At 40.3% G+C, this 22,401-nt stretch overlaps 1 protein-coding gene across 1 annotated transcript in view; it reads left to right on the plus strand.

The window, feature by feature from the left end:
* FBLN1 (fibulin 1) overlaps positions 1–22,401 on the plus strand; it is an 83,347-nt gene that overhangs the window by 56,785 nt on the left and 4,161 nt on the right. Inside the window, exons 15-16 of the mRNA XM_065033215.1 lie at positions 2,461–2,603; positions 4,612–4,743. Coding sequence (XP_064889287.1) covers positions 2,461–2,603; positions 4,612–4,743 — 275 coding nt within the window. The remainder of the gene's footprint in view (positions 1–2,460; positions 2,604–4,611; positions 4,744–22,401) is intronic.

Genomic DNA, 22,401 nt, shown 5'->3' on the forward strand with positions numbered 1-22,401 from the left:
AGAAACTAGTTTTAGCTAGGAACTAACACAAATCACTTGTGATCACTGTGATCCTCCATTTCTGTGTGCAGGATACCTAATTCATGTCAGAATGCTTTGCTCCAGTGAATCAGAAGTGAGAATTATGAATATAACTCTTACTTAGGACTTAATCTTAAACAAATTCATGGCTTTATTGGATGAGAATTTCAGAAATGTTTGCATATGTCAATGTTGTTCCAGCTGAAGTTGAGAGTAAATCTCCCTTTCCTTCCCAAGAAAGAGCAAAGGCAGACCAGTACTGAATGGTTCAGCCATTACCACCACAATGTTTTTGTGTAAAAATTCTATTGTCTAAATACAGCTGTGAAAATTTAGGATGCTGTATGTATTGTATCAGTACTTCATTAGTAATAATGTCCCAAAATGAGTTATGCAAGCTACCATCTATTGGTGTTCCTAAAGCCTATAGATGATACCATAGTTATTATTTATGTGTTATATAACACAAGGAGAAAAGCTTTTTCAGAATTTGTAAACACTTTATTGGAAGTAAAACCAGTCTGACTTGGCTGTTGTGACCCCAGCTCTGCAGGATCTTAAGGAAAGATGCAGTATTTGTTTGTATGGCTGTATATTATAGATGTAAACGTCTACTAAACTCCGCTATACACAGTAAGGAAGAAAAAAGGGAGAGAAGGAAACGAACACAAATTACATACATTTTGCCTCATTTCTATGTGTTACATATTATGAAATAGACTGTTTTACACTAGAACTAGACTATGTAATTTAGCTGATCCTTATTTCACAGATGCGATGGTCAGCTAGATAGGAGTCCTTTCTTAATTTGGCAGCTGAGATTTAAAATAAGGGGATGGAATCTATTATCATAGGTCAGACTATTATGTCCATATATCCAGAATTAATTTCTTCTAAAATGACCAGCATGAGTCATTTCAGCAGAAAGCCCATTCTATTCCCTGTGAGATGTCTAAGAAAAGGTGACATTTTGTACCCAGATAATGGTAGGAAGCAAAAGGTCTCTCCTGGCCTCTATCTCTTGGCCAGTCTCAAAACATCAACTACAGAGTGAGAATAACAAGCCAGACTCAGCTGGTGTAAATTAACTCAGCTTCATTGCCTTCCCGTGGACTACGCCAGTTCACATCTGTTGAAGCATGATTTCCTTAATGTTGATTCATGTTTTCTCTTTTATCTTTATTTTAGCTTCATGCAATATCAGCATGTTTGGCTTTGTTGTCTTTGATGAGCAAATGTGGGTAGCATATAATAAGAAGTTACTGATGTATTTATTATTAATAGAGCCATAAAGTCCCTTTGAACATCTGAAAAAAGATGGCTTGTAGGTGTGGACTTGGGTAACACATTTTGAAAAGAGCAAGAACCATTTGTTTCTAGAGGTATTTGACAGACTAAAGCTTCCATTTTTGTTCCACTTTTACTCAGTGAATTTTTCTTCCTTTTAATCTTTTTAATTCCACTCTCTCTCTTCCCCTTCCCCCCCGCTCCCCAACATTGCAGTCTTTTCTTTTTTTTTTTTTTCCACTTAGAAATATGAAGAAATGGGCAGGTCAAAGTTGAGATCATTTGTGGGGCTTAGTCACAATGTAAGTCCCAGCATAGCCCTTTCATCTCTCATGAATACAGACTGGGTATTGTGTGAAGTTCTTGAACTGTAAGTGACTTTAAATTCACTCTAGTGGACAAGGGTGAGAAGAAGTCATTTAACTTTTAATAGACTTTCAAGGACGAATGAGCAGCTGGTTGAGATGGAATATGAAATGACCCTTACCATTTCCCTAAACCCAGAATTCAATCTTTGAGGTTTCAAATAACGTGGTTAACTTTTTTTCCTCCCCCAGTTTCCATTCCTCCACTCCTCTCTCCTCTTCCTCCTTAGATAGGAAGGGGGTGTGTGGGAAAAAAAAAAGACTTTAGAGAGGCTTTTCTGGCTCTTGCTGCACGAAATCATGAAAATCATGAAATAAAGTTGGCCCTTCAGATATTTCTTGTCAGATTTCCAGAATAGAAACAATTGTTTCAGCTTTCTATGACTGATATTGCGTGGAGTAAAAAAGACTTGTGCAAATAAGCGTAGCTCCACTGAAACTGGTGGGACCACACCAGGGCGTTGCAGCTGAGGATCCGGGCCTAGTTGTTTTGTCCTGTTTGTGCTTGGAAAGAGACTTTACATGGCATCCTATGCATTGCAGTTCTCCCTGGTTTTACGAGCCTGGCTTGAAGAACTAGGCTGGGAGGTGGGGAGTGGCGGGCAGTTGACTGACAAATTAACAAGCCAAATTTTTCAGTGGTCCAGCAGTTCTGATGATCTGCATTTGTCTAAGTTTTTGAGGTGAAGAACAAACACTTCTACCGATTATAGTTTCTAGCTCTCCAGATTGCAAAACACAAAGTAATTGATTTTCAGGAAATATATGCATCTCTCATTTCTCTTAGTGTCAGACTTGAAAAGACAGATACTATCCGCTGCATTAAGTCTTGTCGACCAAATGATGTCAACTGTGTGTTGGATCCAGTCCACACAATTTCCCACACTGTCATTTCACTGCCCACGTTCAGAGAATTTACAAGACCTGAAGGTAAGTGGCTTGTTCCTTGTTCCATTTAATAGACTACAACATATAAAACCTCCACCGGAAATCCTTGCCTAAAGCCAGACTAGCTACCGGTGCAGTAAAATGTTTGCACAGTTCCAAATTATAGTGTACTATTCATTTAATTAAAACCTTCGATATCCAGGAGTTTTAATTTTATGGGGCAAAGAAAGTCATTCTGGTCTCTAACTCATACAGCTTCCCTGTGTAAGGAAATATTGAGTCTAAATTCCCATTTACCACATTTAGTCACATAATAGGCATGTGCCTCATGACTTTTTTCTTCCGTTTTTGCAGATTTTGCCATAGGAAGTAGGTGCTCATTATATTTCTCTCATCTCTTTGTGGTCTTTTGCTTGCTATTGACAGGTGGCTTGGTCCAAAAATATAGCCTTTATCTACATGAAAACATTAATAATAAAATACATTATATTGACCATACTATCCAGTATTGTGATTTACTGATTTTTGACCTATGAAAAAAATAAATGTTGTTTTTTAAAATATAGGATAAAGGAAGGGAAATTCCAAGGACTGGACAGGAAGTTTTTAAGCTAAGATTTTCAAAAAGCATCAGATTAAGTAGATGTCCAGGTATCCAAAATGAGTTTTCCAGCCCCAGATGCTGCATTCTCATGGGCACTGGTATATTTTTTTTTTAGTTTCTTCAGCCTCTGCAGTACCTGTGAGTTTTCAAGTACTGCAGCTCTGTAAGGGTAGCACTCCCTTTGCTTAGTTCCTGTATAAACTTACAGATAAAGAGCTAATTCTTGCTCCTTGGCATTTGCATTCATTTTCTGAGCGCTTCCCTGGGAATTGTGTTCACATCCCTAGGGGGGATGACAGCCATCAGCCCTGCTCCTCTGTAGGATGAGCCACTGTGTGGCACAGACACAGAGAGAGAAGAAGGGGAGAGAGGAAAGGAAGATCACTTTGGGGGGGGTTTTAAAGAACTTCACTCCCTGTTTCTGATGCACCCAGACTCTCTCAGCCTTACTACCTCAGGAAGTTGTCCTAAATGAAAGCCAAAGCTGATTCTTTACTTCTGTGCCAGGCAGAGGGAGTAGGGCAAGAGACGTCCCAATCCTTGTTCATATAGGAAAAATTTAACCACCACCAATAACTTAGCTGAGAAGAGCTGCTGTAGGTCATGTCAGGCCTGTTTCAGGCCTTGGCTGGCCCCACTTCACAGTAAACAGGGGAATGCCCCATAGCCACTTCTGCTCCCATACACACTCCTTCAGCTTCACCAGGTGTACTGGCAGCAGAGCTAAGAGTTTGGCCCAGAATCCTTCCCAAACCGTTCCCTCATTAGTCCATCCTCATGATTTAATAACACGAGATGAGACCTAGCAGTCTGAGAGTACTACCGAAGCCCAAGTACTACCTAAGCTGTAATCCAGTGCATGGCCTTGGGTGAATCCTTACAGCCCCATGGCTTAGTTTCACGATCTGTAGAGTGAAGATAATAATGAGAATAATAATAGTTACCTCCCTCACAAGAGGCTTGAAAAATAGTTTCAATTTTATTTATTTATTTATTTTTTAAAAACCTAAAGAACCTCTCCAGTGCACAAAAGGACTCTGTAATTTGTAATGGCAATACTTTGTGTAACTGCCTAAGGGAATCGGAGTTCAGGGGATCGTCCGTTTGGTCCCCCTTCACTGCCCAGCCCGTGGATCCTCAGTGTTGTCCTCTTTGTGATATTTGCTGGAAGTCCTACTGGTTTATAAGAGTGGTCTTTCTGGAGTCTCAAAGTAATAGTGTTTTGCCTTCAGGGCTTCTTGGATGGTGCAGGAGGAGAAAATAAATCTATTCAAATCCTCCCTTCCCCCAGGTGCTCTTTCTTTCCGTTTTAAAGGACAAACTGGGGGTGGGGAGGTGTTCTCCACCGGCTTTGAGGTCAAGCCATTTTGGATCAAATTCTGTTGGGTTCTTCAGTATTGTTTTCAAATACTTCTCAGTATATTCTATGATACTCTTTGTTTGCAGAGATTATTTTTCTTCGTGCCATCACACCTACATATCCAGCCAACCAGGCGGATATAATATTTGATATAACAGAAGGAAATTTAAGAGATTCCTTTGATATCATCAAGCGTTACATGGATGGTATGACAGTGGGTGAGTAGAGCGTTTTCTGCTTACTTGCTTCTCTCAATAGTCTTGTAGAACAAGGTCGAAGAAATTAAGTCAAGTAATTAATTTCTACCTTGATTTTCAAGCCTGTATTGATCTAATATTCTCTAGTTCCATATGTGTAATTTGAACTAATATCGCAGATATTTTTTATTCAAAATACCAGAAGCCTAAACTTTAATTTGAGAAGTATTTTAACTTTTTTTTTTCAGAACTGGCTCTAATTAGAAATGCAAATGGCTTAACTTTAAAATGATGAGGTTTTCCCACTATAACAAAGCCAAATATAAAATATGTAGTACATCTGCAAAGAGACTGTAAGCTTAATTAACTGTTCTTTCTTGTTTAAACAGCGTTGCACCAATTTCTGGATAATAATCAAAATTTTAAAGCAGGACTGGATTTACTGAAACTGCTACCTGTTTTAATATTTAATGACAGGCTGGTTCAGTTTTAAATAGATACCTCTCTTGAGTATAGAACATAGATATTTGATTTACAGTCTCAATTTGGCAGGGAAGAGACACAGCATGAGGTATACCTGTGTATATGGGTCATGCGCTAGACCTGCATCTCATCATATGTCAGGGAGGGGCTGCAGCACAACCTGGGGTCATATTATCTGGTAGGTTTCTTTCAGAGCAGGGCCCTTTTGGAGGATATAATACATACTATATCCAGTATGTAATGTGTGTATTTATCTAGGATATATACACACATGCATACAGATATATAGGTCTAGTGTGTACTGTAGCTTGGCTCTTGCTGTGGGACTCAACATCCCAGGCATAGCTGGCAAATGAGATGAAAGTGGCAGAGCAGGAGCAGGTCCCAGCTGATGGGCTGCTTTGCCCAATGTGAGTTGGTAGTGCAGAGGCACATACGCTGCGATTCTCATGCTTAGAGAATTAACATGACGGGTATTCAGAAGTGGTATTTGATTGCTCTTTAGTAATGTTTATTTGTGAAAATTAAGAAACAGTGTTCCCAACAAGCATTTGTGCTTCAGTATGTGAATGTGCAGGTTCTGCTCAGGTTTATGCATGTGCTTCTGGGCTTTCTAGCAGGACGTGTCTGGATGAAAAGAAAACCCGCTGCTGTGCTTCTTCCATGCTGTTTTGTGAAAAAGGTCGTATTTAGGATGATCTGAAGGTGGCACTGTTGCATTTCAGAAGCATGAAAGTGCAGCGTCAGCTGTGTGAAGGTTGCATGAACTGTAGATAAAAATCATAAGTCATTAGGTTTATATTTCTTTCTTTATCAAACAGAAGTATACATGTAAATGCTGAGAAAGAGGGAGAGTCTGTTACAGCAGGATGATAAGATTACAGATTTCAGGGATTGGGTTGATTCTTTAAAAGAGTATAAATGTTATCAGATCCCACAGCAGTTACAGTAGTTTGCTTTACGTGCTATGTTCTTCTTTCTGTCTAAAGTAAGAAAGAAGGATGTGTTTAGAAATTTAACTGGCCAAGGTATTCGACTGAGGGAAGCATTTCCATTTTGAATAATAGGACTGCAGGTCAATGGTATTTTACTTGGTAAACTGGATATCTGCCCCACAAAGTTAGGAGACAAAGGATATTCTTATACATCAGGCTGAGAGGATATGATATACGCCTAAGTACATTCTCAGCTCTGCAAAAGAACTGGGCAACTGTTTCTTCACCTCAGTTCCCCCATGTGCATCTCCATGTGCAACATGGAGATGATAAAACATGTCTACTACTGTTCTTAATTAATTCTTGTATGAAAGAGTCTTAATTAATTCCTCTATGTAAAAATACTTTGAGATTAATGGATGGAAGCTGCAAAGTAAACTGCCTGCAGCAGAATTGGAAAAGGAAAAACAAAGCAAAACCTCAGCTGATACTACCTGGAGGGGCAGTGGTTCAGGACATCTTGTTGTATGTGTGAAATTAGGATTGCAAATAATTCTGCCAGCAGCGGTTCTGCTGCTCTCATCATAATATCATTTTTCTTTTTATTAATAATCAGAATGGTAGGTGTTCCCATAAAAGTACTGGGAAGTTTTCAAGACACATAAATAAGATGGGATCCTAGTCCACAGGAGTTCACAAAGTGAGTCCTTCCTGTAAAGAAAGGGGAAGGGTTTGTATAAGCATGGAAAAAGACAAAAGGCATAGATGACATCAGAATTATTGGTTATCCCATTAAAGTATAGGAAAATAGGAACTGTGGAGATATAACAAAGGCACTCGAGCAGAGCAAATGTCCAACTAGCCCAGAAACGAGTGGACAATATATGGGCCAGTACCAGACAGGTATGCAGGAATCTTTCTCCAAATACAATGTTCCAACTTGCTGCAATCATCGGTGTATATGCTTCTGGAAAGGCACACCTGGACCATCATGCTTGGTGACAGCTGATGGACGTATGCCTCTTGAATCTGCGTAGCCTATTTTTTAATCTTTTTTTTGCTGCCTGTATTGTAGAGAAAAGAATATATTCACTCTGATAATAAATCATAGATGCATGAGTAAAAGGAATAATAAGCATGTTTCATTCTGCTGTGATATTTCAGAAGAGATGACCAGAGTATCAAAGCTATTTTATCTGCTAATGGAAATTAGATCACCACCTATCTTTTATCTACGAAACAAATTAACAAAACAAGGACTAGCTCAGAGAGAGATGGAATGAATAAAAGCATATGGAAAAAACAGGAAAATAGTTACCAATGTTACTGATAGAGCTGAGTATAATAAACCTTGACCTGGTGTCAGAGCAGAGGAAACCAATGGAGGAATTCAAAGAAAGAGGGAGCACTGGGAAAAGAAGGGAAGAAAGGACAGATCAGTGAAGATGCTGTTGCAGGAAGTCTGTAATTAGTAAAACAGTTTTTCGCTAGATTGTCACAAACAAGAAGAAAGATGATACCTTAAGAAGGAGCTGCATCTAAACTGTGTTGGTGTGAATGGAAAGGAATAAGATGGTCTCAAAAGCACTAACACTAAATAAAAGCGAAAAGCTACAGGTTTCTTTTGGTAAAGATTTAGAGAGTGGGAGCAGCTGTTAGAGATGGAATTACAGAAGAAAAGTGAGGATTTCAATACTGATGGAGAACTGTGGTCTGAGGAGACTCGGGTCATCAGTTTTAGCTGTTACCCCATCAAGTTGACACTGGGACATCAAGAAGATGTTAGTGAAGCTGAGAAGTATGTAGGATTGGTCAGGCTGTTTTGTGATTTGTTAAGTGTGCAGGAGCAGGTTATCAGGAAGAAGATAAAGCTACAAACAGAGGAAAGAGCTGCCCCAGAGAATGTTAGAAAAAGAAAAAACATGGTCTCCCATAGGGGTTGTAAGAAGAGGAGCCACAAAGGTGTGAGAAGAAAGAGGTAAGAACAGTATTGCAAAATCAAGGAAAGAAAATATATCAAATAGGAATCAATGATCAGCAGTATCAGGCAGGGAGGAGACAAAAGTAGTAACAGCAGACTCCAAAACTACCTATGCTGACCTACAGAAGGTATCTTCCAGTGGAAGAGAAGGAACAAAAACCAGCCTGCTGGAGTGACAGTGGGTAGACTTCCTGCAAGCTGAAGAAAAAGAATTGTGTAAAAATTATATTAAAAAGACATGTGAAACCTCATTCTTTTCAGGTTCAAGAAGTGCTGTAGGACTCTCTGTTGCCTGGTGTGGTTACAGGCCAAGCTGGCACTGAAGCCAAAAAATACTGTTAACAACTGAACATCACTTATTAGCATGGATGAGAGAAAACCAGAAGTGTAGACCTATTCAGGTTGTTCATTCTTTTTTTTTTTTTTTAAAAAAAAAAAAAGCTTTTATAGACTTTTCACTGCATTCCTCCTTTAACCAGCTGTCAGTGAAAAATGAAGAATGCATTTTCAACCTGTACAAAAATGTCCTATCAATGCCTAAGGTATTATCAGATACTATAAAACATTTCCCCCCTCAGCTATGCATTCATTTCCTTAGGTGACTGTAATACAACTTTGGAGTCTGCTAAACTTCAGAAACATTTAAAAATTTCATAATAAAGGTAAAAGTAGTTTTGATAGGCTGAAATCTGCCATATCGCATTTGATACTAACCTAAGCATATATTCTTGCCTATTAAGCAGAATGGTACTGTTCTTATCAAAAGCATGCAAAGCCAACACGATTATAAAAAATTCACTTGTACTTACAGAGCTTCTCAGTGGTGTCGTGCTGGTGCTTGAATACACTGATATGAATAGTTGCTTATAATTTTACAGATATGTACTACTGCTGTCCATTGTTACTTGCAAGGATTTCACTGCTATCCCTGTCCTGAATTTCCAGCCTCTTTTACACATGTGATAGTTCATTATGTTACGTTTGAACCGTTATAGAAAGTGTCTCAACTACTGGTAGCACAACGCTGGATTTTATAGTAGTCTAATTTCTGCTATAGTATCATGATTATTTATTATGTTCTAGAGGCTTGAGGAAGACTTTCAAAAAAAGGATCAGAAAGTTAAAAAAAACCCCAAACAAACAGCAATAGAAAGTGTGTTTGTGGGATCCCAGCTTGTCTGGGGCAGGAGAAGGAGAGGAGAGGTTTATTTGACTTTTTGAGAAACCTGTCCTTAGCTCAGGAGTAGTAGTTCTATATCTCATAAGTAGTTTGGCCATTCCCAGTGTGGCAAAGTCTTTTCACAGTCCGCCACGCAAATGTTTGTATGGTCTGACATTAAATTCAGAGTCACTGGATTGCGAAAGATTTGGTTCTGAACTTTGTCCCTGGACCCACTCTGCAGTGCTGGGCAAGTACCTTCATATTCCTCTCTGCTTCTCCCTTATCCTCTGTTGCTCCTGACTGTTTATCTTTGGGCCAGAGGCTGGCTGGCTCTTGCCATGCATTTGTTACGGTGTTTAGCATAATGAGATCCCCGGACTGATTTGGGCTTCCTGGCACAGCTGCAATGCTGAAAGTAAGCAGTTCACCTACAATTGCTTTTCTGTGGGGAAATGGAGGCAAGGTGCAGGCAGAGCCAGGGTGTCCAGGAGAGCTCTGCTGTTCACAGGGGTGAGGATTTCAGCACATAGTTATCTCCCCTTGTGGATGCTCTTACTAGAAAGTAAGCAACAATAGCCACCTTTTGTCATGACTATAATGTCATTAGCATGAAACGACAATGGTGTCTGGCAATACAAAACCGATGCTGTCCGGTCATTCACTGTGAGCACACAGAGCAGGGACATAATTCAGCAGGTTTTTCGACAGGCTCTTCCAGCCTTATATTAAAAAAAGGCACAATCTCTTTCAGTATCTTTGTTCTGTTTTCATCTAGGTTTGTCCCTTCCACAAGAGAAGCCCCTCAGCAAAGAATATTTTTTGAGTTTTTTTCTGTGCCAGGTTGCCCCATTGAAATCAGTAACTACGCATTTGAGACAAGGGTGCCCAGAAGCCATGTGGTAAATGGGATTCTAGATTTATTGCCTGAACCTGCCTTTTCGGGGTGCTGATGACTGCGTTATTCATTAGTCAAATCTCTCAAGAGCTTCCCTCCCCTCCAGAAAAAATGTCAGGCTGGAAAGCTCTTCTGGAGGCAAACAAGAAACTCCAGCAGGAGGTGAATTTTCATGTTGTGTCTGAGAAATGCTGAAGGTGGTTTTCTGGTGAGAATGAGTCTTGTGCTCAAGTGGAACAACCTTCAACCTTCCTAATGCCAAATTTCACTCTAGCACATTGCAAGTATCTGGTTAATCAAACTCTCCTTCTTGATTCTGGGTTCTTCTCACCCCTCAGGTAGGAAGGTATAACATATTACAAAAATATCCATACAGACCACCTTCAGTTACAATTTCCATAAAGCCAGCAGACATATAAATAACACTGCATCTCTGCAATGTTTTGTGAGCTGTAGCATGAAGTATAAAACCTGCCAGCTTGGGAAATAAATGGACCAAGTCAGGGGACAGCTAAGGGGACCGCTGAAGATCCTTGGTTCAGACTACCTAGCATGCATTTTTTGGTATTAATTTTAAACAGTGTGCTGCGATATTACACAAATGAGCAAATAAAGCCAGATTTGGAATCCAGTACACTAAGAAGCATACTATAACAATTCCTCTGAAAGATGTCTGCGTCAGTTCAGCCTTTTGAGGTTCTTTGCCATGATTTAGAGTAGTCAGAGACCTGCTTTGCTGAGGATTTCTGAGCATGAAATGTTTGTGTGACTGATTCAGCTGCTTCCGCTGCTGTTCCCGAGTTTGTGTGTTGATAGCAAGTATCTCATTCCTGCAGCAGTGCCTATACACCCTATAAAACTGGAGACAGGAGGTAAGAGACTCATGTTGTAAATCTTTCCCAGTGCCATGCACATATGCATGGCTCACTTAAAAACCTAAAAGACAAAACAAAACAACAACAACAACAAAACACCCCACAACCAAAAACCAGACAAACAAATGAACAACAACAAGAAAAACCCCACCACTCAAACTTTAATTTTTAGTTTTTAAAGGGGTCATCTGTGGTGAAGTGACCCCTTATTTCAGCCTTATTTTGAGAATTTGGTCAGGGATTAACACACATTAAGATTCAGAAAGCTTCCCTCGACAGAAGTTCTGCTAATAATACCAGCAGAGCTGTCGCCTCTAGGTGATGACTGAGCAGCTATATAAGGGCTTTCATGTCAAATCCTCAGGATTAGGTACCTTTTCTTCCATGCTAAATTGAATCACAGAGCCATATCATGCTGTGTGCCGTAATGTGGCTCTTTGCCAAGAAATGCTTAGGGTTACAATAATTAATTGCCCAGGTGTCATGGATATGCTACTGTATCAAAGCTTGGCTGAAACTGAATAATGCGGTCATGGAACAGGTAGGGTAAACTAAGCCACTCTCACTAAATGGAGAGATTGCACGGATGTGGTGATGTACTGTGATGGACCCTAAACCCCCTGTAAATAAGATAGTGGGAACAAAGTATCAGGAAGTCTGATTTCTGTGATTTTGCACATTATGGACATTCAGCCTAGAAGGTTTTCCACCTGTTTTTGTATATGAAAGGTTCTTATACTGCATACGGCATGTCACGTTCTCAAAGGTGGAACAGGAAGGATTAAAAAATATATGGTGGAAACTATTTTTTAATGAGACTGCTTCAAGTACGGTTATTGCATTTTAGGCATGAGTGATTTCACAGCATTGTCAACGTTAAAACCCATTGCGAGGTTTGGCTGGAAGGCAAACCAGAGATCTAAAAGCACTTCAGGTTTGCCAAACCAAGATAAGAGCACATCTCTCTGAAGTTATTTGGTATCCTTAATAAAGATCATAGTATTTGTAAACTAGCCAAACCTCAGTGAAGTCAAAGGTTGTTTTTAATTCTTTCATAATACCAAGCCTCCATATGATCCAACATGACAGATAATAGCTTTGAAAATATTTACCATTTGTTTCTGGCCAAAAAATGTATTAGTACCATGGGGCCTCTTTATTGCCTCTTTATTTGATGCATTTCAGCAATCAAAGCTTTCTAGAGAAACTCAAGTGTTAATGAAATTAAACTTTGTTGAGTGGTTGAAGGATAGCATTTATAATAAATTGAATCCTAAATTTCAGATCTAATAAATATGGCTAATCAGAAAGATACTTTTTCATGCTGAAATGTAACTGTTGTACTGTAGTTTCCTTTTCCTTTTTTCTTCAGAGGTGAAACAAAAGGCAAAAAGGAAAGCAGACTGAAACAGTTTTAGCTAACCTTAAACTGAGACTTGTACCCTAGGTGAAAACTTCAAAGTCTGGAGAGTATTAGACACAGTAGTTTGGACAGTCTTCAAATAAGAGCTTTGTTTTTACGTGGTTTATAAATGATTACTGTGGTCAGCAGATACTGTGAGCATGGAAGAGATGTGAGCTGTTGCTTATGGTCACGGGTGCAGGCCCTCTCCTCTTTTGAGGGGTGTCTTGCCCTGCCTCTGATCTGCTTCTGCACCTCTCAGAGAAGGACACAGTATAGCTCTGAGCTGCCCTGTTGGGTAGCACTTATTTAATTGCTCTGGGGACATGGACATTTTTGCCTGTCCCTGAGATAACTGGGGTCAGCCTTGCATTGACTGGCCCAGGGCATCAAGAGTCCTCTTTATGTTGCTGGTGCAATACTCACTGTTACAGCTCCTAAATCAACATTGCCTGTCTGTTCCCTCATAGAATCATTTTGCTTGGAAGAGACCCTCAAGATCATCGACTCCAACCATTAACCTAACACTGACATTAAACCATGTCCCTAAGAACCTCATCTAAACACCTTTTAAACACCTCCAGGGATGGCGACTGAACCACTTCCCTGGGCAGCCTGTTCCAATGCCTGACAACCCCTTCCATGAATAAATTTTTTCGAATATCCAATCTGAACCTTCCCTGGTGCAGCTTGAGGCCATTTCCTCTTGTCCTATCACTTGCTACTTGGGAGAAGAGACCAACACCCTCCATGCTACAGGGAGTGTTGGGATTGTATTAAGTGATCTGGAGCTTTGTTGGTGCTCAAAAGGGAAATCTCCCTCTCCTGTCTACCTCTGAATAAACACTCCAGCTCTTTCTTTATTGCCAGTATTAGTGCTTGTGCGGCAAGCCACACTTATGTTTTATTTTTTCTTTTAGGTGTTAATCCAAGGGAAGGGGTGGAGGATATAGCAGGACTACTATTTGTGATCAGCTTAAACCAACAGTGAAATTGCCCTGAGTGTCACGTAGCTTATGAAAGTGTGATTTTATGTGTCCAAACTGACCTATAAAGCATTTTATAAGCACTTGGTTGCTCAGCAGTTGAAAATAAGGCCATTTTCTTTGGAATTTGAATAAAGTTCTGGGAGGTCCATCTTTGAAAAGCACATGCTTTTGAAAATCTTCTCCCCAGATACTTCAGCAAGATATGTGTAGCCATACACATTCCTGTGAAGCGGTTCTCCATCAGCATGGAAACCTTGTTAACTCCCAACTCTAACTTGATTCTCCAAATCTATTAGTTTGTGAAGTGTTTGCCACCAAACTTGAATGAATGTCTAATTCACAATGTTATGAGGGCAATACACTTCAAAGCAAGAGGAAATCTATTTCAGTACTTGTATTTTGATTAATGAGTTTTCTGAATCCTTTAACCATATTTATGTTTGTCAGGTGTGGCAGCTCAAGGATTAATTATATCTTCAGAGCTATTTTTCTGTATATGATTTGATGCCTGCAGTGATGATTACTAAGAAATATTTCATTTTCCAAATAGCAGCCACTTATTAAAGAAACAGATTATATCAGAAACTATAGAGCACCACAAAACAGGAGCCTACATTGTTATTGTCACAAGTAATTGAGAGAAATAGAGATAGCTTTCCAAAACAAAACAAAACAAAACAAAACAAAACAAAACAACAACAACAAAAAAAAAATAAAAAGAGAAAAAATGAAAAGTACTATTTAGCTTTTGAGAGATGGAGGAATCTAAGGTGTACATTAACTTTCTGAAGTCAGCAGACATCTGGTGGTCTGGTAAGTGCCTGCAGTTTGACAGCTAGATTGTGCCTTTAGGCACAGTCATGAACTAGAGAGGACTGGAGGAACACAATTCCTGTGAGACTGCTTTTCGAGGCACAGCCTCCTGCTCTGAAGGGCAAAAAAAAGGCTTCTGCATCAACAGCAAAAGGAAGAGTAGGAAAAATGTGGGTCTACTTCTGAATGGGGCAGGAGATCTGGTGACAAAAGACATGAAGCAAGCTGAAATATTCGATATCTTCTTTGCCTTATTCTTTACTGATAAGACTGGCCATCAGGAGTCCCAGGGCCCTCAGACAAATGGGAGTATCTAGAGCAAGAAATACTCACCCTTGGTGGAGGAGGATCAGGTTAGGGAACATTTAGACAAATTGGACACACCCAGGTCAATGGGAGCTGCTGGGGTGCCCCTACAAGTGCTGAGGGAACTGTCTGATGTCATTGTGAGGCCACTCTCTATTAAGAGAACGGTGATTGAAAATTTCCATGAATTGGAAGAGGGCAAATGTCACTCCAACCTTCAAAAAGGCCAAAAAGGAGATCTAGGGAACTGCAGGCTGCCCAGCCTCACCTCAGTCCCTGGGAAGGTGATGGAGCAAATTCACGTGGAAAACATTTCCAAATATATTAAGGACAAGAAGGTGACTGGGAGTAGTCATCAAGGATTCATGAAGGGAAATCATGCCTGACCAACCTGACAGCCTTCTACAAAGAGCTGACTGGATTAGTGGATGAGAGAAGAGTGGATGTTGCTTGTGTTGACTTGAGTAAGGCTTTCAACACCCTCTCCCTTAATATCCTCATAGGTATCCTGAGGAAATCTAGATGAGATAAGAGAACAGTGAGGTGGATTGAAAAACAGCTGAACTGCCACAGTCAAAGGGTTGTGATCAGCAGCACACCTAGTAGCCAGTCACCAGTGGTGTATCTGAAGGATTAATACCAGGACCAGTTTCTTCATTAATGACCTGGATGATGGGATAGAGTGCACCTTAACAGGTTTGAAGAGGAAACAGAACCCTGATGAATGGTTGAAACACCAGAAGGTTTTCCTGACATTAAGAGGGACCTTGACAGGCTGGAGAAATCAGCCGACTCGTGAAGTTCAGCAAAGGAAAATGCAAAGTCCTGTCCCAAGAGAGCAATCACCCTATGTACCAGTACACACTGGGGGCTTACCAGCTGGAAAGCAGCTCTGCAGAGAAAGACCTGAGGGTCCTGGTGGACACCAAGTGAGCTAATGACATGCCAATGGGCTGCATTAGGAGGAGCATTGCCAGAAGGCTGAAGGAGCTCATACTTTCCTTCTACTCAGCACTGGTGAGGTCGCAACTGGAGTGCTGTGTCCAGTTCTGAGCTTCCTGATACAAGAAAGATACGGACATAGTGGAGAGAATCCAGAAGATGGTGATGAAGATGATTAAGGCACTGGAGCATCTGTCATATGGAGAGGCTGAGAGAGCTGTGGCTGTTCAGCCTGGAGAAGAGGAGGCCCATGGGGAATCTGATCAATGTAATGGGGTGGAGTAAAGAAGGCAGACTCTTCTCAGTGGTGTGGAAAGGACAAGAGTCAATGGGCACAAATTGAAATACAGGACATTCCATTTAAACATATGATAAAAACTTCTTTATTGTAAAAGTGGTTGAGCACCAGAACAGGTAGTCTGGAGCTGCAGAGTCTCTCTCCTTAGAGATATTCTGCAGTGGGTTGACCCTGGTTGGACATCAGATACCCACCAAAGCTGCTCTGTCATTCCCTTCCTGGACAGGAGGAGAAAAATATAATGAAAGGCTCATGAGTCGAGATCAGGGAGTGATCACTCAGCCTTTACCATCACAAGCAAAACAGACTCAACTTGGGGAAATAAATTTAATTAATTACGAGTTAAATCAGAATAGGGTAATAAGAAACGAAACAAAATCCTGAAACACGTTCTCCCCACCCCTTCCTTCTTCCTGGACTCAACTTCACTCTGATTTCTCTACCCCCTCTCCCCAAGTGGCACAGGGGGAAAGGGAATGGGGGTTGCGGTCTGTTCATTACGTGTTATCTCTGCTGCTCCTTCCTCTTCACCCTCTTCCCCTGCTCCAGTGTGGGCTCCCTCCCATGGCAGACAGTCCTCTGCAAACTTCTCCAATGTGAGTCCTTCCCATGGGCTACAGTTCTTCACAGACTGCTCAACATGGGTCCTTTCCACAGGTGCAGCCCTTCAGGAGCAGACTGCTCCAGCGTGGGTCCCCCATGGGGTCACAAGTCCTGCCAGCAAACCTGCTCCATCCTGGACTCCTCTCTTTGTGGGGTCACAGGTCCTGCCAGGAGCCTGTTCCAGTGTGGGCTTCCCATGGGGTTACAGCCTTTGGGCATCCATCTGCTCTGGCGTGGGGTCTTCCACAGGCTGCAGGTGGAGATCTGCTCCACCATGGACCTCCATGAGCTGCAGGGGAATCTCTGCTCTGGGCCTGGAGCAGCTTCTGCCCCTCCTTCACTGACCTGGGTGTCTGCAGAGTTGTGTCTCTCACATATTCTCACTCTTCCAGCTGCAACTGAGCAGGTTTTTGGGTTTGTTGGTTTTCTTACCTCTTCTTAACTATGGTATCCTAGAGGTGCAACCACTGTTGCTGATAGGCTTGGCCTTGGCCAGCAGCAGGTCCATCTTGGAGCTGGCTGGCATTGGCTCTTTAGGACATGGGGGAAGCTTCTAGCAGCTTCTCACAGAAGCCTTCTTTGTTGCTCCCCCACTACCAAAACCTCACCAAGCAAACCAGACTGAATACAGCCCAGAGCAACATGCCTTAGGTGGCCCTGCTTTGTGCAAAGGGACATACAGATGGTCTTCAGAGGCATTTCCTATCTCAACTGTTCTGTAATTCTGATTATGGAATGTGGAAATGTTGAAAACATGACAGGACTGGATTACTACAAAAGGAAAAACTTTGCAGCTTTCACTCTACCAAATGCAGTAAGACATTCCCTAATGTGCGATGTTTGAAGCATTATATTTTCAAAGCTAGGGTACATTAAGCACTTACCCAACAGTTGATTTACTTCCCTTCTCCCCTGGCATGATATAGGCCAATAAGTGCTCTAGTAACTACGTTGGCAGAGCAATTTAAGCACCGAAAATCATTACTTTGGCATAACCTTTTGGAATAAAGAGCAGGCTTTAGGAAAGAAATTTAATTAAACTTTAATGTATGCAGAGCCTCAAAGCTTTTTATGGAAAAAAGAAATTGATAAATTAACCTAAAATATATGTTTTGTGTTTGTGACCAGCATGTGAATTATTTTCCAACCTTATTAATGAACTTTGTATATTTGTAATGAGTACTGAATAAGAAATAACTTTTTTCTTACAAATCTAAACATGACTTCCTTGAGTTGAGGTCTACAAAGCCAAAACCAATTTGGCTATATAGCTTTGGCTTCACATCGTAGATATGTATTTACATGTTGTAGACTGAGATAGTCTGGTATTCAAGCCTAACCTGCAACTCGTTGTCTATGATTTGATCCAAGGAATTATTTATTCATGGCTGGATGGTTTTTTTCTCTTGCTTATTTCTGGAATGATCCTATCAATTTTGCCTTTTTAAATAGTCACTGCAACAATAATTTCCCTGGTCTTAAACTTCCTAATTGCTTAAACATCTCCTTTGAAACTAGGACTATGCTCTTAAGTAATACTGAAGTTAATTTTGAAAATCTTGGCCAGCAGTATAACGCAAGAGGCCTTGAGGAGAAAAGCAAACTTGAAATTATACTCCAGGATCTTGCATTAACATGAGATCAGTCTTCTTGTATTGCTTAAGGGAAACTCACAAACGTGCTTTTCCCCGGCAAAAAGTTGTTCACTACACACTACCACTAGTGTGCTGGTGTTTTGGGCTACTTTCATGTAATAGCCGTGCAATGGCTGTAGGTTCCAGGAGGCTGAGAGGATGACCTCTTGGCTTCCTTACTGCAACGTCCATGTAGGATAAAAGAAGTTTGCTAACATTAGAGGAGAGCCCATGTGCGTTCTTTGTACATAATCGTATCTACCTGTGGCCTGACACAGACTAGCAGACTATTTAAAGGCTATTTTTGTGATTCCCAAAGATCCATTGCTTAAAAAAAGAGTAGTTACTGTTCTGGAAGCTAGGGTTGTTCATCTCTGACAAGGCTGTAAAAAGGACCAGAGTGGGTTTTTTTGTGGGGAAACAGGAAAGCAAAATGTAGGACTTCAGAACATAGGCTAAGGTTATTTGGAAGTTAATATAAAGCCAAACAAATTACCTGAGTTTCAACTGAGTTTAGGCTCCAGCTCCACAGCTCTCACCACATTCTCTGGTACTTGAATTTTTGCAAATTAATCATTTTACATTCTGAGTATCCATTTAAAGCACAAGGAAAATAGCTAGAGGAAAAATTACAAGGTGCTTTATGTGTCATTGAAATCTCTCTCTTGTAGGTGTCACTAGCAGCTTATCTCTGAAGTTGTTAGAAAAGAGCACTAACTCTCACTGTGTTATAGCACATTCTCTTGACAAGGCTTCCCGTTTTGTTTTTTTGTTCAAAAGGGGCACATTTAGTGATGGACTTGAGCTTTCACTTGTGATCAGACCTGTAGACTCCTAACCTGAGGATTAGGAAATTTAGGGGAAAAAACTGATTTGCTTGGGCTTTTATGCATCTCACACGGGATTTTATTTATCTCATGAGGAATAGCATATTGCTACCAAAATGCCACACATTATGCATGAACAAGGAGCACATTTTTCAGCCCTGGTACGCATTTTTACTTCTCACCTGTTAAACCTTATACCCTGCTCAGCTTTTTGACCCAGCTGGCATGTACTTGGTCAGAAATTGCCTGGGTATCTCAGAGCAAGGCAGCCAGTGAAACAGCCTATGTATCAGGGGCAAAGGAACATCATCACACACAAGAATTACCAAGAAGATCCTAGGAGATTCTTTAACTTTCCTCAGCCCTTAGGCCTTTTGCTGTCTATTACTGTATTTTACAATGGAGCTGATATTAACATTCTTATGGAGCTTTATTGCACACAATAATTCATGTAATATTTCATGTACCAAGTTGCTGTTAATTCTAACTAATGCAAAATATATATTTTTTAATATATGGTAAGTAGTTCCACTTGCAGTAGAGTGAACGAAGACTAATTCTCAGTTGTCCTATTAGTTTCTGATTTGTGAAAGTTAATTTTAATTTTAATAATGCAAACAGGATGCAAACACACACACAAAAAATTCAATAGCAATGCATGCTTATTTTGAAGAAAAAGTGAACAATGAGCTATCCTCAGAGTTGTTTGTCTGCCTTTGATATTTCAAATATATATATCCCATTCTTATTATTTTAGATTTTTTTTACAGTGTTTAATTTTAAATCGAACTCAGAATTAATAAAAAGATGTGTTTTGTTCTATTTAGGACCAGATGAATATGCTAATTATAGATTCAGAAGAGTGGATCATTCTTCTTTTCACCACTTCATGCTCTCTCAGTAACTCCTCACCATCTATCCCAAGATTTGTCAGTCTGTGGTCAGTTTGTAGCTGACCACAGATCATACAATTAAACAATTAAAAAAAAAAAAGGGAGATTTTCCTAAATAAATTGTTCGTTCCCAGACAAACTGGTTAAATTAGCACCTGCCTATAATGTCAAGTGCAAAGTCTTGTACGGATGAAAAAGGGAGAATACTTTTGGATTCCAATGATAGTAAAAAGCCACATGTCTCATTGTTAACTAGCCACCTGAGAAGAGTCACAGAAAAGAGACTGTGCACTTGCTGTGAGCATAAAGGACACACAAAAAAAGGCAGTTTTGTTACTACCCTTTGGCATATGATGACCAGAAAGCAACAATATGGCTCTAACCCCGTGTATGGGGGAGGCGATGGGAAGGTGGTAAGAGGAAAAGAGCTGTTGTGCTTGCTACTTAACACAGAGCTTGAAATGCGGTTGAGGGGTTTGATCACATTTTTGATAACTGTGTTTATTGTATCTTTCTGAGCATAGCCCACAGGTTATTTAGAGGAACAATTTTTGATTTGGCAGTAGTTTGGATTGTTTATACATACACAAATACATATTGCCTGCATACGCATATCGCAGGTAGGGCTAGAGGAGGTTTACTTCAGCACATCCCCTTGTCTTCCAGCATCTATCAGATACAGCTCCCTAGTCATCAGCCATCCCTGTTGCCTTTCCCTTCAGCCTCTCACCCCTTGCCCGCTCCACTAACACTCCTCAGCTTGATTTTTTGGGGGTCTTTAAAAGCTTAGGTTATCTGAGGCTCTCTTTTTGAGTAACTGGTGCAATTTCTGTCTGTACTGTGTTCTTATGATGATACAGATTTAAATGGTTGATTACATTCAAGAATCATTCCCTGTGGAAAATCTTGCGACCTTTACCTCTGGAACAGAAAACATAATGTAATACACCCTCTACAAACCCAAGCCAGCCTTTTCTAGTGGCACTGTGAAAATAAGCTGCTTTGGTTTTGCTTTAGAGATGCCTTTTAGATGAACTTTTTCTAGAAAAAATGCAAATGCAGTGTTCAGCAAGAGGTGTAAGGAACATAATGACCCAGATTTTTTGCAGATGTAATTGCTGCAGATTTTGTGGTTAGCAGTGGAAAAAAAATAAAAAAGAAGAAGAGGTGTGGGGTTTGTTTTGTTTTGTTTGTTTGTTTGTTTTCTTTTGTTTTTAAAGTATTTTAAAGAATTTTGCAAGTGCTTCTTTGGCATACTGGGCAGTGAGCTTAGCACAGAAGTTAGGATTTCTGGAGACAAAATGTTAATGCATGATAAAGCAGGGACTTGTCATCCAGAATGGGTTAATGCGGTAACAAAGCAGCAGTATTTCTCCTAGGTTCAAAATGGACCTTCTTAGCAAGTTAGCTACATAATGCAGAAATACAAGCAGAAACCAGACACAAAGGTGAATTGCCTGGGGGTCTCACATATTTCAAAGCAGAGAAATGTAATGATATCTTAAAGAGGTATAGACAAGCCAAGGAATACCTGTGGCATCTGATTACAATAACAGAAATTCTGCTGAAAGGCTTTGGAAGATTAACAATATTAACCTTGCTGTCTTATTTATCCCATCTTCTTTGATAAGCAAAGCCTCAGTAATCCAACAACAGTGGCTCCAAGGTTGCTGGCTGTTGTCATTATTCTCCCTTGAAAATAAGTATTGTATTATTCATGTTAATGTCTTCACTGCACATGTTGACATACTTTTACATTAGACAAAATTGAAATATGAAACATGAAAGAAGAAGAAACAGGGCAAGAGAAAAGCTCAGTGTATTAATTACAGAGCTTTAAAAGTTCTAGGCCTTGGTCAGGCTATCACTGCAGAAATAACTGTGACATCCATAAACTTTCTGCCGCTCAAGCCAAGGCTGTTTGCTTACACGGGTCAGCAGATGGAAAGGATTGGTGTAGATGCTGTTTACAATGAGGGCTAAGTGTGCAAGAAAAAGAAGCCTTGTCATTGTTTTCTAAAAGAAGTTCAGCAAACCATGAAGATACCCAAGCAGATTTAGGACATGTAATAACATCTCTGCTCAGTTAACAAAAAAAAAAAAAACAAAACCAAACAAAGGTGAGCTGATTGAAAATAGTCTGCCTGGCCTGTGACACACAGGGTTTTCTGTAGGCTGAGTCTGTGTTTGGGTCAGAGATTATGAATCAAAGAGTATAAACATCAACAGCAGCACATCAGACTGGCAGGTAACAGCACTTGCTTGCATAGATGTGCCTGTAAGCAAGATAACAAAGATGCTTGAGATTGCCTGGCACATGGGATTCAGCAGCAGTGCGAATCTCCTCGCTCATTTGTTATCAGTGATTCACCCTGTTTTAATATAGACAAATATTCTCCTGGATTTTTTTTTTTTTTCTTTTCTTTTGTGCAAAAATGCTAATCTAGCTGAAATCTAATATTTTTGAAACAAGGATTTGGGTGAACTCGCTTAAGTACACTCACCCCATTTACCAACTGTAGGGTCTGCAGCTTTGGTCCCAGAAAGGACCACCATCAGGTGGTATTTGAGAGCGCTCTGTTTTCAGGTCATTTAAGGAGCAACACCATTGTTCTCCTGGCATAGTGCAGAGAACAACTCA

Source organism: Columba livia, chromosome 1 (assembly GCF_036013475.1).
Source record: "Columba livia isolate bColLiv1 breed racing homer chromosome 1, bColLiv1.pat.W.v2, whole genome shotgun sequence".
Classification (NCBI taxonomy): Eukaryota; Metazoa; Chordata; class Aves; order Columbiformes; family Columbidae; genus Columba; species Columba livia.